We start from the raw sequence: 19,572 nt of genomic DNA on the forward strand, positions 1-19,572 counted from the left end.
ATTATCGTAGGACTATGTTTATACTTTTTTTTATAATTTAATCTCAGCACTAAACTTTTTATATCATATAATTTAATGTCAAACCAGGCATGCTACTTCACTGTAAAATATTATATTCATACTAACAATATAAAAACATAAAGGCCTGACCAGAAGTAGGAATTTAATAAAATGCCTCTGGGCACTGCTGTCCCTGGAGCGGAGGCATAAAGTGTTCTAAATGCTCTTATATTTCAAACTCTACTTCATGCACACAACCTTTTCTTTTTTAAATTCTATTCCAATGTTATTTTCCAGTATTATCAAATGATTTCTCCCAGGGTTAGGGTTAGGCATGATGTTCAAAACAAACTGCATGACTTATTATACTGTGAGTTTTAACTTAGAAGCAATGAACTCCTTTTCTTTGAACACTGGCATGGCAACACAGACTTTTATTAGATGACAACAATACGAGAGGCAGTGCAAAACATTTATCAATGTAACATTTGCATGATAACCATGGATATGTTTATGTTCAGTGGAGATAATGAACAAAATAGAACGCAAGCTTTAAAAATAAGAACTATAAATCACCTTGCGTCATCTATAATCTCTTTCGGCATGATACTAAGATTTAAATTGCCGGCTGTTTAGCAACTGTGCCTTGGTGAGTTAATTTTGTACAGTGCAATATGCTTAGTAAAACTGATAAAGCAAAACTTTACTCTGGCATCAGCAGGTTGAATCAGCAACAAACTGGAGACGTCACTGAAACATATATAATCTAGAATACACACACAAAAAGAAACAAAAAATACCGAAACCTTTTTATAGGCAAACTTATTTTGACAGTTATCATCTGAAACGCAAACTCCCAAATTCCTTCTGTGATAAAATCACAATTGTTTCTCAGGTACAAGGAGACAATGGGTTCAAAGCTTCGCAAGAACAACAAAGGAACAGAAATTTACAGAATTAAAAAATCAATCTCATTTGACAGCAAAACGTCTGTACCTTTATGTAGCACAGAAAATGGCACTTCCTCCTATCATTCGTCTTTTCAGTCAGACACCACACACACACACACACACACACACAGCTGTGACTTAATCTACAGTCTTGTACTCTTCGTTGGACTTCTTCAGGATGGTGAGCAGGTTCTGCGACATGAAATATGGCCTCTCTGTTGATCCATCATTGCGCTCCATGTCCTCCACTGTGACATGCGGACAGAGGAAGATGAGGAACATTTTCCCAATAGCATGCAAAGACTACCATTTACCCATGCTTGCACATATGTATTGTCTATATAAAAATCAGCTTTGTCTTCAAGCAGTTAAGGAAAAAACAACTAATCATGTGGTTTTAAGTTAGTCTTTAAATAAAATGAAATAAAGCTCCAAGTTAGTGGTTCCCAGAGGCTTAGATTATTTCTGTTACAAAGATAAGATAAAGTTTATTTATAACACTCAGAAACTGTTTTACACAGTTGTACTTCTGATATCACGATTCTTGTAGTGCCCCATTAAGACAAAGTCAGCCCTGTCTGATTATGTTGGACACATAGGCCCTGTTCAGACCTGCTATTGACATATGTCCTGAGAGATCCAAAGTGGACAATGTTAAGTTCCTCCGTTCACACCTGACACTAAAATGTGTTAATGCCAGGTCTGAACTCAACTGCTTCCAAACACCAACTCACCTTGACACACACACACCATAACAGAACCACTATGATAATAATACAATCACCTTTAATCAAGATTCACAGCCAATAAATATGGAATGTCATCATTCATTTCAGTGGAAAATCAACTTACATCTTTCACAAGGTGACAATCAAGAGAAAAAGGTACAAAAGCATCCAGAGACTTAAGATGTTAGTTAAGAGCATTCGGGAGGTCAAGTCAACACCATGCAGCACTTAAAGAGAGAGAAAGAGAGAGAGGCAGAGGACAGGGACAGAGCCAGGTAGTTATGGTCAGTAAACAACAGGGGGCGCTGGGTTCCACGGAGTCTGAGAGGTTGTGACAGCTGCGTCATCATGGTAACGCAGCCACAGCACTTAACGCCAGTCCAAGAAATACCAAGGCAAGTAGGTGGCAATACAATACATGGGATCCCGTCTTGGCGAGGATCTTTACAAGACTGAAGCCAAAAAAATACATCATAGGCATACGCTACTGTGTATATACACAAGTTCTATAAGAAAAAAAAGATCCAATATTCATACAGTATATCAAATATGTCTGTAAGGTTTTGGCGTCAGCTGGTATTATTGTAAACAGTGGAGATGTGTGTGTTGTGACTGTACTCGTGTGGCTCTGTATTGCATTCATTATAACAGGGTTAGGACGACAGACATCAGTGACAGTAATCAGGCACAGGTTCAGCACTCACAATGTTCTACAGATCTTCACTATATAAAAACCAACACTGTTCTAAAACCAACACAACAGAGCGTTTTTTTTTTTCAAGCTACAGAGATGCACTGGGCTTTTTTCACCTGCTTTCACACGACCAACACAAACCTCCTCCGGCCGGGCGTCAACCTGCTCACACAGCAAGGACATTTGACATTTTAGCTCGGTGTATGCCGCACATTTATCAGGTCCATGTCACAAAGTTGAATAGAGCTCTTTCATTCTTTTTGAGGTTTACCAAGCCTCTCTTACATTACTGCTGACTTCTATTCCTGTGGTGCAGAGGGAGCATTTTCCTCCTTAGATTCCACCTTTTCCTCTTCCTTTCCACCAGTCTCCTCTTTCTCAGCCTCCACAGCTGGTGGGGTCACCTCCTCCGTCTTGTCTTCCGGTTTTACCTCCTGCTTTTCTGCTTCTTCCTTCACCTCCACGACTTCTTTCTTCTCAGCCTCTTCTGGTTGATCAACCGTCAGTTCTTCGCTTTTCTCCTCTCTCGGCTCCTCTTCGTCAGTCTTGGACTGCAGCGGTTGCTCCTCTTCGTTGTCCTGCTTCAGCACTGTCTGCTGTTTCAGTTGGATCTCTCCATCCTTCAGTTGCTGAAGAGGCGTCTCCTCCTCCAGTTTCACCTCATCTGCAGGCTTCGTGGCATCTGCCTGCTCAACGCCATCGTGATCTTCCTCTAGCCTCTTTGTTTTGGAGAGGATCTCATGCAGCTCGGGGGACATGAAGTAAGGCCTCTCAGATGAGCCATCGTTTCTTTCCAGGTCCTCACCTTTTCAGCGTGTGGGGATGCATTTGTAGTGTGTTTGATTGGGTTAATGGAAATTAGGGGGGGAAATGAAAACATGGAATAAAGGGAATGTGTAGAAATAAAAGTAAAGTGAAATTAACAGGGGGAAACGAGACAAAGAGAAGACGAGTCAGAAACATGGCAGGAAGAAGAAGCAGAACCAGCAGCTCAGTTTGAGACAGTTGTTCCAGTGTTTGAAATCATGAAGAGTAGAAAGATCTGCAAGAGTTTTTGCTATCAACTGAATGTAAAGTTACTCACAGAAGCAGAGGAAGAGTGTGTCCACACACATGGCGTACACACTGAAGAAACCATGGGCGATGAGATAGGATCCCACTACCACTGTCTGGGTGAAAGAAATCAAACACAATCAAGACATGAGCTGTATGTTTAAATCATAAAATGCTTTCAGACATGCACGGAACTCCTAGAGGGGCTGTATGTGAGAACACAAATGTCTGAGAGAGAGGCTCTGGACTCTCACTGTTTCTCCTGCCAGGTCCCGAGTAAAAACTCCAGATAATGCTCGATTGAGCCCGATTGAGCCCATGTGAGAACACAGCAGGAGATGCTCCACAGGATTCACAGTGAGCTAGTGGATGTGTTGATGGCGTTTTGGAATATGTGACAGATTCAAATTCAAAAAACAAAGAATACGAACATCTCAGGACGGAAAATTGGTTCAACACACGTATAAGACACAAACAAAGACAAAAATATATAATAAACAGGTTTTTTTTTACCAGTATTGGCACCCAGTAGTAGTTCAGAGATGGAGCAGCGTCCTCTACTGCTTTGATTCTCCCAGAGAAGAAGAAGAAAGAGAAGATCCCTGCACAGAGAAAATAATAATGAGATGTAGAAAGCCAGACAGCTATCTCTCTCCACTTGTTTAGAAATAAATACCTTTGGTCTAAAAAACACACAGTCCCTTACCAACAATGCCAACAATGAGGAGCTTCCCAAGAAACAGTAGGAAGTCAGTCACTTTGTCGAGAACAGCGACTCTGAGATGAAACAAGCACAGAATATGAGATTACATCAAATGAACCAGGCTAAGAATAGCTTCAATAGTGCACAGATGTACACGTAACGTAATCCCACCTGATGATGTTCCTCATGAGAAGGAAAAAGGCATCTCGAGCTGAAGGACAGAAACTTTTTCCATAGATGGCGATCTTTCAAAACAAATTCCAAAAATCAAAATCTATCCAGATGCAGCATCTTTCCTGCAGCTGTATCCAGAGATTAGAACTCACCATGATGTAAGCGTTTCTGTTGAGGAACTTGATGCATTTCTCCAGACACCAGAAGCAGCACTTCATGCAGCTCAACAGGAATTTAGCACATTTGTTCTGAGCACCTGAAGGATAAGAGACATTATGACAGAAAGCAGGAATGTGTTTACAACTTCAGAATAACAGACGATCTATCAGGTCCTACTTGTGAAAAACCAGGTTACATGCACCTTTGATAACCTGTTGTTTCTCTGTTACTATAAATACATCAGAAGTCACATATAAGTATATACGTTTAAAAAAGCTGCAATTGACACCAACAATAATAGTAATAGTCATTGTTACATAAAGAGTGTGTCCTGGTATTTTACAATCCATGCATGAAAGAAACCTGCATTAATCCAAGTAATGGTTTTATATTTGCAAGCATCAGATAGCACAATTTAAGAATAATGGGATTAACAAGAAAATCGAAATGATGAAAAAAAATATTTACTGATGAATATAGGCAATATGTATTATTATCAATAAAAAAACATCTCCGCAATTTCCCTTCTATTAAGATTTATCACCATTTTCTTATTCTGATATATAACTTCTATTTCCCACTTAATCCTTTACTTTAATGTCTCTAAGTAGAGTGTGTTACCTGAATAAGCATTCCTGTACAGTAACAATTAAGATCTCTTGAATCTATTGAATGTTGGATAATGATAGGGATATGTAAGTCAACAGCCATGTACAAGTCAGCCTTGTGATGTAAAATCATCTGACCTTTCAACTTTTGGTCCAGATACTCCAGAAGGACCCTGATGACCTGAACCACAGACAGGATCAGAGAGCCAAAAGCCAGGGAGCCTGTGTGGTATCTATACATGAGGATGAAACAGGGACAGAGGTTTAGTGGCATCAAACACTCTTTCTCTGTGATACAGGGCAGGCCATAGAATGTCACCTTGAAACAACCTGACTAACAATTACTAAACCACATAGCAACACAGATCGCTCCCTTCATGTAATAGCACTTGCTATTTTCATATTATAAGAAAGTCACTGGCTAAATGCTCAACTACATATATTCTACTGTACATGTATGATTATTTATCTTTTCACCGTTTAAGCAAAATTACAGATCTTTCTCTAAGTGCCATTCTAGTTTGTACATGTATGTACAAATCCATCTTCAAACCTGAGGGCGCGTCCTAGTGAGGAGAAGATGGGGAAGGCAGGAATATCGTCAGGCTTCTTGAAGGCCCAGTAGTATGAGGCAAAGGCCCCAGACAGTGTGACCTGGCCCAGGGCCGTCACAAAGTTGGCGCACCAGAAGAACAGGAAGACGTTATAGAACTGGAACAGGATAAGGTATTTGTGGTAGAGGGTCTCTCCACCGTAGAAGGCAAACAGACACTCTGCATCTGGACACTGGGCCGAGACGTTGGAGATGTTGAATGTCTGGAGAAAGAGAGAAGGAGCGCACCACAGGATTATTGGAAGACAGGCACAAGGGTCTTTATCACAACAAAAATACAATGTAAATTTACTTTCAAGATTTCTGGAGGAGCTGCAACACCATAAATCTGCCCATTAATAAAAACCTACTCACAAATAATCATAACCTCTACCATGAAAATACTAGTAAACAATAATAAACAAGCACCTGAAGCAAAATGTAGTATTGTTTATCTCCATCTGAACTCACACAAGAAATAGACAGATACAGGACACTGAGAACTGCAGCTATTAAGCAGATAATGAGGACAACTGTTCATTTAACAACTGGAAGACAAATGTAAAAGGCATTCAAGGACTGGAAAGAATAAACTATATATTCAGAAAACCAAGAACTAGAATATTTGAAATGATGGAATTACTGGATTAAATATATGGATCATTCAAACCTAAAGAGTTATGCTATTGTTGTTTTTCTTAAATATGTTTGGGGTGTAGCTGCAGACAGATGAACATGTAAATGTATGTACGAGTGCCATCTTATTAATTGAATTCTTTTTTTATTTGAGTTGTCATCATTGTGCATATACATTTCTGCAATATCCCTTTTATTCACCATAAAATACATAAATATTGTAAGACTACAAGTATGACTAATGTTATACAAGCAAATATAAAACTCTGGCACTCCTACTATTAAGTACATAAAAAAGAGACATACCTTGGGGTCACAGGTCTCTCGTGAGTACTCACACTCAGTGTTGTTGAACACTTTGTACACCTGCTCATTGGAGGTGGACAAGAAACTGTCAAGAGTTGTTAAGGAGACAACAAGGGGAGGACATCCCTGATTCAGTGCATTCAATTCAATCACTGAGCTGCTCCTTTTTATAATGATACCTGACACTTGCAGCATGCATAAAGGGAAATTAGAGAATAAAACTATTTTGAGCATCTTTAAATCATCTTCTGAAAACTGAATGGATACACAGCAGTGATGGCCCAGTAGGCGATCACCACGGCCAGGAGGGTAAAGGTCAGCAGTGGGTAGAACAGCGATGACATCACATGCCCAACAGCTCTGAAAAAGAAAACAACGGTCCAAGTGTTATAGTAATGAAGAAGTGAAGCTTAGCTCTCTCTCTCACAGTGAAGGTGAGGTTCTCCAATGTAAGAACACAAATCAAAGTGTTGTTTGGCGTCAGCAGAACAATCTTTAAACATTGAGATTAAACATTTTTAATGTTAAATGTGTTAAATAGCTGCCTGTTTACAAATCCAGCAGTCACTGAGCAACATTTAAATTTCAGACTGGAACCTTCTCATCATAATTAAACCATTTATTGCAACAAATGGAAATAAAGTTAGGCTTGGCACCGATGGCTCCACTTGTAAAATGCTCCCTGGATAAGCAACGCAGCTTGCTAAGATAAATGGGAAGAGCAATGCAGTTATACAAGAGTGAGTCCAAAGCAAGGAATTGACTGATTGGTATGTGATGGATTGGACTACAATTAGCTGGCTGTCAGCTGATGACAGTGGGGGTACATGACTTCTGTGTCCTGTATGAAAGAACACAAAGCATCATTTTTTTGAAGTTGTGTTTCTGGCCAGCTTCTGAATATTCTCTCTCTTTTTTTAGCTCTGTTTTGCTCTCCATTGTCTGTGGAGGGACATATCTGGTTCTTTAGCTGTTAAGTGATTTACTGTGTTCACCCACCAGCTGCTGGAACTAGCTCCCCTCTGTGGCAGGATGCAAGACTGATGAGAGCTGTGATACTAAACAATACGAATATAGATTGGTGAAGCATTGAAATGAGTAAGCTGGTCCTGTCATTTTTTCACCTAATCTGAGTAAACAGAAGAGAAAGATGCCGCACATGCAAAACTTGAATAAATGACCAACTGACCTGCTGGCCTCTTTGATGAGAGCGATGGCGATCAGGATTCTCTTCCTGAGGAAGATGAGTAGCAGGATGATGATGAATTCCACAATAGCCAAGATGATCACTGCAAAACACAGAATTAAACACATTAAAAGGATTTGTAAGCAGTTAATAAAGAGTTTTATTACGTAGTGGAAGCATGTTTGTTCTTACTGAAGGCCAGCCAAGTCTGTCGGATCTGCAGGTAAACTGAGAAGTCTGTCTGCAGGCCCAGGTCACGGATGGTGACGTCAGCACCAGGCTCTCCCTTTAGACTGGCAAATTCCATGTAACAGTGGAAAATTCCTGAAAACATTGTTAAACTATTTAGTGGTTTGTTTTAATAACAGTAAACACAGAGCAATCTTAAATAGAAACTTTATTATTTTCACAGACTGAAGACTTACCATATCCAATGACAAGAATAACCAAAACAATCATGATCCAGACCATGACACCAGCCAAGAATCTCAGCAGGACGATGAAAATCAAGCTGACGACCATGGCTATCACCAGACCACTGGAGAGGGTGCACACATCAGATGTTTTCACATGTTACTGTAGTTAAGACAATCTCTGAGCTGCAAGTTTCAACAGTCCAGTGTTTTCTCTAGGATTTGCTGCCGATGAGCGTAGCAGAAAACCTCTAACCCTTTTAGCCCGGGTAAATCATGCATATTTAGTGGATTGTGTATAAAGGTCAGTCTCACACATTGAGATGCTTTTTCACAAATATTTTTGAAAATATTTCAGCCATGACTGTGATGTTATATTACAACTTGTTCTGTAACTGTAATAAGCAAGAGAGCAGACTTACAGCAATATCCAGTGCCAAGACTGAGTGTAGTCTTCAAAGATCCTCATGGCCACTTGGCGAGCTTCAACCACCATATTCGACTTCCTGTAAAAAAAAAAAGGGAAATAAAGATAAAAAAACAACCATCAGTGTCCAAAACTAACTTTGCAGCCATGTGTGGAGCCCTAAACTGTAAACATGTTGGAACAGATCATCAGACAAAAACAGGCCTTTAACTGAACACACAAACACAAATAACACAAATAATACTAAATAATAATTAGTGTGTATGTGTAATATCAGCAGAAATGTATAAAGGACTGTATGACTAGCTAGATTAAGTGAAAACATTGTTAGGTACATTTATCAGAAAACTACTAAAGCTAGCGCATATATAGTTAATCACATAAATGCTGGTGTTGCATCACTGTAACAGCAGCAAAAACATTTTAAAAAGCAAACTAATGCTAACAGAGTGAGCTCCTTGTCTGACACCCAGCTTCTACTTTGTCAGTGTCACAAAATTATAACTTTAAACTAAGAAAATTAAGGATAATTTTGTCCATCTGAAATAATTAATGTTAAATGTACTTTGAGGAGACAAATCCTGTCTTCAGTGCAGTCTAGTAAAAATGACTTTCATTTGAAACTTTTCATTTGCTTGAATAAGGGATATAGTTTTACAATTCATTCCCTTCAAAAAATATTAATTAAAAAAAAGTGATGATGTTATATTTGCTGGGCGGGCCCCTACACTTTGGATCAATGTGCCAGAAGAGATTAGACCAGCAGACTCTTTTATCTCTCTTCTTAACCCACATCTTTCTAAAAATATGATGTCTATGGCTTTCATTTACTTGTTTGAGAGTTTCACAATGTTTGATGCAAAGCACTTTGTAACTTGTAATGAAAAGTGCTATACAATATAGGGTTATTATTATTATTATTCATAATTTATTATTAGACTGGTCATATCACAAATGTAATTTCACTTGGTGATACATACTTTTAATCTACACCTTTGAACATTGTCATGCAGACATACTCGTCATCTTGATGAATACCATTCAGGGAGTATTCCCCAGTGAGAAAACACTGACATCAAGACCCTGCAGGCTGCTACTAACAAAGCAGGACTAAGGAGGTACGAGCTGTAACAAGCTGTGTGGAGCGTAACTAAGAGCACAAAGACTTTTAAATATCATGGCAAATCAGAGCAGTGAGTTATCAGGACAATGTTATGTGTTATCTGTCAGCTGACAGTACAGTATGATGTGGGACAAGAATGTTCAGGAAGAACCAGTTTATCCACCAATCTGAACACAGGGATATCACAGGTCTCAACAAGTTATATAAGACTTTTGGAGATAGTTTATATATCAAGTATGAAAGATATGATGGAGAAAACACTAAAATACATAACGTTATCTCTCAAACTACAGGCAGACATTAATTACCCATATGCTTTCCCACAACCAAGCTGAGTGAACTGAGATACATCTGACCAGGGTGTTTGTTGTTCCATGTTGTCTTAATTCCAGGTTGGTCTTGTTAGTAGTTTTTTTACAGTGTGTTTGTCATTATCGTAACACATGGAAACCTTACAAACTATGCATGCAGCCAAAAATCATCTCTCAAAAATACAACACATTTTTAAGAGTGAATCATTCATTTCTAACATATTTGACACATATTAAGGTAAAACATTCAGATTATTACATTTTAGACTTAAGACTTCATGGAAACCCTGCAAACAGCTTTACTCTAGAGCTCGAACTACTCTTTTTGACCAACTAAATGCATTTCTGTGATTATGAATGCCCGCCTTTAGATTTCAGAGTACAGAATGGTGTCTTTAAACAGCTTTTTAGTCGGACCATTAGTCTGATAGAATGATCCTTGATCAAAACAGTCATTAATTAGTTTCTTTCAACTAATGCTCTCTCATTTCATCAAGCTACATGCACACATCTAACGATTATGTGCTGTTTAATTTCAGAAACCATTTATGCCCTTCAGGATTCTGAGAATCTAAAATTGTAACATTTTCGTGTGAATATACTTTATATGTTGCCACACAGTTAAAAATACTCACTTTGATGCCTCCAGCACATCAGTGGCATTGATATTGACGCCTTGTCCAGAATCAAAAGAGGTTTCATTGCCCACCACCACCACCCCACCTTTCATTGTTCCCAGAGCAGGAAGGCAGCGACGGGTGACTGTGGAGGGAGGAGGAGATGATCATGGTTTACAAAGTTCAATTTGTTCTTCTTCAATAGAAACCTGCGAACACAGCAGCTTGATGTGTGGGTGAAGAATAAGCACAGAGAAAATTCTCACTTACAAGCTTTACTGGGCATCAACAGGGCTGGACACAAGCCATCCCTCAGGATCTCAGGAGGACTCTGTAGAATGTAAAACAGCCTTTCATGTAATTTTGTATATTTTTGTCATATCGTATGTGAAAAATGTGAATACTCAAATTATTTACCAATTTAGCAAAGTTGACTCCTTCCTTGCAGAATTGTTTGTAGTATTCATGGTCTTCGTTGCTGCCTAACTTGGCTTTCACCAAGGTGAGATGCCTGTCAGGACAGCTCTCCACACATAACTGGACACAAATAACAACACACAGTCATGACAGTTTGCATGACTGTTAGAAACAGGACGACAGTTGCACAGAATATAAAAAGATTAGCTTCTTGTTTCTGACCTGTGTGGTGGGACACTGGAACTCCAGCAGCACCAGAGGACTGGCACATTTCAATATGTTGAAGTAGAACAGAAGAGGCTTCTTCCTGTTGTTTAAGAACAGGGAAACAAAGCTGTTACTGCACCAACATCAGAAATAAGGTCTTGTTCAGACCTGGGATTAAAATCAGTACAGAAAGATCCCATCACAAGTGACAGCGTAAAGTTAATCTGTACTAAAATGTGTCCTGAATGTATCACCAGTATGCAAATAATGACGTAAATCCTTTGTGTTTGTGGAGACCAAATTATGTTAATTTGTCTGTCGCGTATGTGTCATGTTGTGTGTGTGTCAGCGCCAGCGAGAGAGCGAGCAGAGTCAGGAGGGACTGAATGAATGAATGCGCACCTCTGCTATGAAAAAAGATTTCACCAATTTAAGAAAAGTATCAATCATTATGTGGTGATCAGTGTTGATGTAGAAGTGTAAAAATATGTTTAAACTGTAGCGCGTTAGAGGACGTCAGCTGAGTAGGTGGTCTTTCATATGTTACCCAGGATACATTTGTGTTTACACAGCGAAAAGAATGTAGACACATGCATCCCAGACCGCCTCTAAATGTGGATGAGTGATCAGATATAAAGATGCATTCAGGGCGCATTTGGGTGCATTCAGACCTGAACTTCCATGATTAAATCACTCAGGATGGATGTGGATACCAGGTCTGAATGGGGTCTAAATGTTCAATTCATGTTGCCATGTAACTCACTCCAGAGGGGTCCCAGCTTGTCCACAAAACTGCCCCCTGCTGTCTGTGGGATAGATCACTTTCCTGGGGTCACCCTGAGACCAGGCTGCACAAAGAAGAGGAAAAATCACACAGAACAAATGTGAACATTGAATTAAATGACAATATATATTCTTTCTTATTGACGAATAAGCAAATTTGTAGATATAAATATTTTTTCTGCTACCAATAAATAAGATTTAAATCGAAGTCCAGCACAGGACATGGAATAACATTTGGTTTCTTGGAAAGCTCATAGCAAAGCATTATGTCTTAAATATGTAAACAATTTCTGTTACACACACATATCAATCTGCAGACCACAGTGCTTTAATGATTTACTCCTAATTGATTTATGCTGCATATACAATATTCATTTTCTCTTCTGTTTATCTTGGGAATTATGACTCTAATAAAAGTAAACAGTGTACATAAAAGTGGACAGCAAATAAAGAAACTGGAAACAACCTTGTTGACAAGACAGGCAAAATGATTGGTGAATAAACCTTGTTGTATTCAAGTTGTGTTCCACAGTTTAATAGTGACTGCTCTTTTAATTGTACAATGATAAATTCTGAATACAATTATAAAAACCTGGATTCTGTGCTTTTCACCACAGTGGAGAAATAATATTAAAGTAATAAAGGCTCCGTCTTACCGAGGATACCCACAGCAAAGTAGCCCAACAGGGCGAGGATGAAGAGGATGCAGCAGAGGACATCTGTGCAGCCCCTGAGCAGAGAAGAGGCACAACACTGTTACTCACGTCTTATACTGGAGAGAGAAAATAATGATGAAGAGATTAAAACAAATGTCTCACCTGTTGTGGATCGGTCCCTTGAAGTTTGGATCAAACTTCCTGGACTCACCTTGGGATGAAACGAAACGACAGACTTGTTAATCTTGATTTCCATAAACTCCAATTATAGATATTAATATAAACGTCTCTCTTGAACAGAGCATGAACAGATGAACAGAACATGAACAGAGCACATGCAACATTAAGGCTAGTTGAGAAAAATCCTATGGCGTCACTTGAGGGACTAGAATTGCACAGTGGTGCAGTGGTTAGGGGTTAACACTGTCATCAACAGCAAGATGGTTCAGATTATCAGGCTACTTCCATTTTCCCTTTATGTTTCTATAGTAAGAGCTAGACAGATGTGTGTAGGATGTTTGACTTTGGAGGAATGAGCTCTACTAAATGTCGTTAAATTAAATGAGCTGCACAACCTAATTGCTTCAATAAAATCAACACTGTCAGTAAGTCAATTAGTTTGTGCACATGTTTGACCGACTCCAATACACAGACACACAACCTGTGGTGAGGCCAAATATCCTACACACCAAACTCTGAACATCACAAACATATTTTTTCATATGATATTTTAATATTTTTTTATCAAGATGGATCTTGATAATGCCTATCTGAACAATTTAAGTCATTTATGTATTTATTATAACAAAGGTTTATCTTATCTAATTTTAAAAGACATTTAGTATTTTTAAAGACATTGCACTTGTATCTAAACTCTTTTAAGGTGTTTTATTGTGTTATCACTTTAGTGGGTGTTTGTTCGTGCATGCTCTATCTTGTTTATTCTTTTAATTTTCCTGAACCAAATTGCTTTCTGGATTAATAAAGTTGTACTGTATTGTATTGAATGGTATTATTTGAACAAATTCTGGATCTGCTCCAAAAACGAATGACTTCTTCCCTGGCCCATTCCTCCACCCAGTCTGGTGCAAATTACTGCAGTGCTTTTTGTGTGTGAAAATTAAACAAATAGACATGGGAGAAAACACAATTGTAGGTAAATATTTCTTATGTTGAATGCACTAGAGTACACAGATACTGTGTGTATTTGAGACACACATGAGTACAATACATAAGTGTAGGGCCCCGTATTGACAAAGACAAGACAATCTCCTGCACAAAAGGATTTTTTCGCCTAACTGCATGGCAACTGACAAAATTGCTCCCCAGCGATGGTGAACTCCCTGTCGACATCACTAGCAGCCATGGAAACACCTCAGAAGCAGCAGAGGAGGAAACATCAACTGAGGGTGGCTGCTCTGCCTGAGGTGAGATCATCATGACCTAAATGTATGAGTCAACAAGGAGCGTCGCATTTACTGGCTTCTGAATTACAATTAATAGAAGTAAATTTTAAACAGTGAAACAATAACATAATCTCCTCAACTAACCAGCTCCAGTAAAATAACCCAGACTACACATCCTGTCACATTTCAGTAACTGCCTGTTACAGACGTCACGACAGCTCACATGATGATGTAGCAGGAAACGGTTATTTAAATGCTACAGTTAAAGCCAAGTTCTCTTGTTTGTTGTTGCTGCCTATATATTCACTACCTCACACACTACGCCCATCAACCATCACTCACACACACACACACAGGATGTAGAGCTTCACACATTTCAAACACGGATGAAAGGTGTCACTGTATTTTCCTGCTAATAAGAAATCTGTTACAGTACCTTGTCTATTGTATCTAGCCATTCTGTCTCATGGACACTTTTATAGATTCCTCTCTCAGTGTGCCTCGTTGTTATGTCTCCTTCCTTCCTGTATAATGTCTTCTTCCTCCAACCTCTAACTCCTCACTTCCTTCTTTCAGTGTACTCTGCTGCTCGGTCAGTAACTCCCCCTCTCATTGGTCCCTGTCGTGGCCCGTTGTGTGTCAGGGGAATTGCAGTATTGATAGGGTGGAGCTCAAATGCAACAGAGACTTATGGTGCCTGAGAAAATCCTGCAGCCAAAATTCAGAAATGTTGACACACATACACTTGACTAAATTGTGTTGTATGTTTCCTTGTTTCTGCAGTTTTGCAGTTTGCAGCATGTAGAGCAGCTGCACTCTCGCCTCACTCTTGTCATGTGACCAAAACATAGCTCACACCACCAACACAGCACTGAAGACTAATAAGGGATTCTTGTATCTTATGTTAACTTAACCCAACTCATCTTGACATGGCCACTGTAAACAAAAAACACACACTACAAAACACTGCACTTGGACAAGATGTCTCCGAAAAAGTCCTTCAAATCCAAACTTAATTTCTCTTACCTCCCAAACAGAGTTTTCTTGAATTGGTTTCATTCATTGCTAAAACAAGCATTTGATTATAATGCATTTTGTTTGTTGGCGGACACAAGCTGAACTGTACATCAGAGATAAGATCGTCCTACAAGTTCTCTGCTCAGCCCACCTCCACTGCCGTGTGATAGACCAACAGCATGCATGAAATACCAACTACTGACCACATACATGAGCAGTGGCACTTCCAACCAGATTCTTAAACCTGCCGCCTGTCAGATACTGAAAATGTGACGCTGATATAAACATCGAATTGAGAAATGTACGTATTGGCTTTCTTGCTGAGAGTATGAGGAGCTAAATATCACTCGATATAATAAAGCTGCAGTAGGGGGAACAAGATTTGCTGTCTTAGGCTCACTAATTAAAAAGCTTTATCCTATTTGTTTAAAGAGATACAGCACATTTATGTGATTTTTTAAGCTATAAACTAAATAATACGACCATAATACGGATTTTATTTATGAAAAAAATCTATATTTATGTGTTGAACTAGGCTCATAAAGCCACCTAGTTGCTTACGTCAACCGTGTGGGATGGCTCTACGTCATGACATTTATGTTCTTTATATAACACTCTCAAATCAAAGGTGGGCGGCCCCACCTCACCGTCTATAGCTTGTGAGTGGGAATCTGGAAAGTTGCACTCAACTCTCAAATCTATGCTGAAAAACGAAACCCATAAACAATTGTTAAGTGCTTGTCCTTACTCCCCCTCTCTGCCATCACTTCGTGTGAGTACATTTTATTTGTCTTGACACTGACAGGAACAGTGAAAGTGATTTTTCCACCAGCCTTTGATTTGTAGGACCATCTGTGTACGTGAGAGACACAGTTCTCTCACGTACTCATTTCTCTTTTTACCGTTTTGTGCCATGAAACAATCTTTGACTGTGCTGAGAAGCATTCAAGCAGATCTGTTGTTTCTGCGTACAGGCTAACAAATGTCCTGTTCATGATTGTGTTTGTGCAAAATTTATGTTTTAGTGCTTTAGTGACATCAGTTTGCTACAGTACATAAAGAACTAAGGAGCATCTTTAAAAAGGTGTTCACGTTTTAGGCTTTTTCCCGCAATTGGGTAACCTGGGCTCCCTGGGTTTACACACCCTACCTACACCCTACAGGGGCCTTGCATAGCCAGATTTGTTTTTTAGACTTGGGTGTTGACTCATGGTTACACAGTAGGTTTCAGGTAGGGGTTGGGTTTAGACATTTAGTTGTGATGGAAAATGTAAGGCATTGCGCATTAAGTCAATGAGTCTCCTCACAAAAGCAGAAGTACAAATGTGTGTGTGTGTATGTTGTGTGTTACAGGGAGTGATGATGTCATGGCTGATGTGATTCCCTAATGGGCCCAGAGGGGTTATCAGATGAGCCCTTCCCCGACTACCTTAATGGGTTAGTGGCCACTATGGTTGTGCGTGTGTGTGCGTGTGTGTGTGTGTGTGTGTGTGTGTGTGGGCCTGCGTGCGTGCACAAGTTTTCCATGCATGGAGCACATTAAGTCTCCTGTGCTCTTATTCCTGAAAAGTCTAACTTTCTATATAGGAAATGTAGATAAAAACAATGAATATGGTATCGCTAGAATCTCCGAAAATATTGTATAAGCTACTGGTCTCCTTCTGTATCAAGTGGCTGCCAGCTGCTTCAACAACTCCTGCTTGACTGCTACTAATGAGGTCATTGGCGTAGATACTGTTAAAAGACAAACAGGGCTGATATTAAAGTCTCGTCTGAAGAGCTAAATATATAGAAACTGAGAACCACTAGCTCAGATCACATTCTCTGCTTTGATGAAACAGCAACAGTTGTGTCTTATTCTCCCAAAGCAACAGCCACGATCCAGATGACAAGCGGTCATTGTGAAACACTTAGCAGTGGTGTCTTTGTTCGTGCACTTGTGGATTGTGTGTAGTAATGCATCTGAGCGATTGCCAGCTTAATATTGACTGGAAGCCTTCTGACTGTGTCTACTGGGTGGGCAGAGCAGGCAAGGCTGAACACAGTTCAGACAGTGCAGGCTGCAGCCTGCCTGCCTGCATGCACATGGGCCGAGACAGAGGGAAATGAAGCAGCAACAGTTGTAGGAAAACTCTCGGCTCACAGGTCAGAGTCTGCTGATAAAAAACTACTGTTTAAGACTACTGGTGAGCTGGAATCTCTATTCCGTGTTCCTATTGGTGACTCCAGTTTAAAGGGGCTATGTTTTTTGACCTTTTAGCTGTAATGGGGGAGGGGAAGTAATGGGACAAGTGCTGTTTAAATGGTAACAGGAAAGCAACAAGGAAACGGTCCTCAGTGGGAGCTCTATGGGTGGACTGAAGAGGATATGTTCTTAACATTGTGGGTGTGGGCTGAAGGGAGCATCTCACATTGTGAAAGAGGGAATAACTCCACAGTCAGCCAGAATTAATGTTGTATTCGTAATGACACACCAGTGTGAGGACTGTGGCTAGCATCTCATTGAGACTGCCTATGGCTGTCTTTGCATGTAACAACACTGACAGGGAGAATTAAAGCCTAAAATAACACTGGTTACAGACTTCATGACTAAGCAATGGATATGGACCACAACCCAGCCCAGAGATAAGATCTTGGTGCTGGTGGTGGAAATGTGCATGTGTGTGATACACATTACAATCGTCGGTGAGTCATGTGTTTTGCTGGGACGGAGAATGGCTGCTCCATAATATATGAACAAAAGCAGTTCAAATATGTGAAGTGCATGTGCCTCTCTGTTTGTGTCTGTGTGTCTGTGAAGGAAACAGCCATATGTCCAATTATTAAACACAGAACAGTTTTTGAGCCCACAGGAAATAATGGTAAAATAAAAGATAGCATCAGTGCATCTGTTTTCCTCCTCCTCCTCTGTGTTATTTGTTGTTTTTCTGCAGTGCATAGTATACGTAGTATAATATATACTTTAAACCCACATATTTCAGTAGGATAATTGACAATCCACTTTTCTGAGCTTTATAGTTTAAAATACAGGCTGTTAAAATGAGGCAAACTAGTCAAATACAGCTTCCCTTTAACAACATGCCTCAATTCAATGGTTACTGTTGAATGTAATAATATTAGTTTAATAGACGTTTTCTGAGATACTAGGTGTGGCCTCCTGTGAAAAACAAGTCGCCTGTGGTGGCTGAGGATGCCTCCGGATCTGCACAGGAGCCATGAGGTCCACACCCATCCATCCATTGCAGTCATTGTTTCCATTGCTTCAAATCAAAGATCGGGGACGAACGCGGAGACATGAGGAGTCGTCTTACCGTATTTACCGTCAGGCTTCTTCTCGTCCAGCTCCATTGTCCCTGTTCACACCTCAGACAGGACAGTTACCATGGAAATGTGGAGGGACAGACCATCAGTAAGAGATCAGACCGAGGGACAGAGGGAGAGAGTGGGGGAGAGGGAGAGAGCGAGGGAGAGAGAGAGAGAGAGAGAGAGAGAGAGAGAGAGAGAGAGAGAGAGAGAGAGAGAGAGAGAGAGAGAGAGAGAGAGAGAGAGAGAGAGATAGGCACGGAGCATTCCTGGATAACGGAAAGAAGACACAGCCAATCAGAGAGCAGAGTCAAGTGAATGACAGCTGCCCCAGCCAATCACGCTGCGCCATAGTGTAACAAAAGCGTGTGTTTGGCTGCAGCTTCAATGGAATGTGTTGAGCGTGTGTTTGTAAAGAACCTGGTTGTAATCTGAACATTTTATCATAAAATATGTATTATAAAATAGTACACCACGTTTGCACCATCAGTGGTGGACTATAACAAAGTACATTTACTTAAGTACTTACTTCTACTGAGGGCTGTGGGCAAATTCATACCAACCCTCAGGGGAACAATACAATAATAACATAACATTATTACAATGCTGCATTGAGAGAGATCTCACTATGATAATTGTACATATTTTACATGCTGAATGTGCTGCTGTATTAAATAATAAAACGTTTATAAAGAATGTAATCATAGGGGGAAAATATCCATGTGTTTCTACTGTCTGAAAATACATACATACATTTCATGATATGCCACAGCTGTCAATGGAGAAATGGCTGGTCTGCTATTTTCTGTGGTGCTCCACTCAGCTCAAATGGACACTATAGCAACTTTTCGGTACACAAAAAATAAACGATAGAAAAGAAAATCAAAAACCAAAAATCAATAACATTCTTTTTTTAACATCCAGTGAAAGACAAATTAGGAGAGACTTCCTTTAACCTTAAATAACTCTGTTGGCTGGCACTCTGCCCCACATTGAGCAATGAAAGTGTCATGTGTACGTTTGCCGGTAAAGTAATGAATAATTTAAAATGTCATGAAATACTAATACGTTTCTTAAGAAAATCCTGAGAGCATCTAAAATAA

General features: G+C 39.7%; 1 protein-coding gene across 4 annotated transcripts; it reads right to left on the reverse strand.

Moving 5' to 3' along the window:
- Window positions 1–419: 419 nt before the first annotated feature.
- On the reverse strand, window positions 420–18,653 carry slc44a2 (solute carrier family 44 member 2 (CTL2 blood group)). Of its 4 annotated transcripts, none has more exons than XM_020084281.2 (22): window positions 18,478–18,653; window positions 12,906–12,954; window positions 12,744–12,817; window positions 12,068–12,152; window positions 11,320–11,404; window positions 11,098–11,217; window positions 10,951–11,011; window positions 10,699–10,825; window positions 8,625–8,708; window positions 8,215–8,327; window positions 7,982–8,113; window positions 7,793–7,892; window positions 6,871–6,963; window positions 6,604–6,688; window positions 5,623–5,885; window positions 5,208–5,302; window positions 4,455–4,558; window positions 4,300–4,373; window positions 4,132–4,202; window positions 3,939–4,027; window positions 3,457–3,541; window positions 420–1,198 (listed from the first exon to the last, which is right to left on the reverse strand). In XM_020084281.2, the coding sequence occupies exons 1-22, from the start codon at window positions 18,512–18,514 to the stop codon at window positions 1,089–1,091; spliced, it is 2,136 nt and encodes a 711-aa protein (XP_019939840.1). In that variant the 5' UTR covers window positions 18,515–18,653; the 3' UTR covers window positions 420–1,088. The 4 variants fall into 4 exon arrangements, with proteins under 4 accessions (XP_019939840.1, XP_069387010.1, XP_019939838.2 ...); XM_069530909.1 differs by lacking the exon at window positions 18,478–18,653 and adding an exon at window positions 14,586–14,756; XM_020084279.2 differs by lacking the exon at window positions 420–1,198 and adding an exon at window positions 1,719–3,177.
- Between the last annotated feature and the right edge of the window lie 919 nt (window positions 18,654–19,572).

This window comes from Paralichthys olivaceus, chromosome 8, assembly GCF_024713975.1.
Source record: "Paralichthys olivaceus isolate ysfri-2021 chromosome 8, ASM2471397v2, whole genome shotgun sequence".
Lineage (NCBI taxonomy): Eukaryota > Metazoa > Chordata > Actinopteri > Pleuronectiformes > Paralichthyidae > Paralichthys > Paralichthys olivaceus.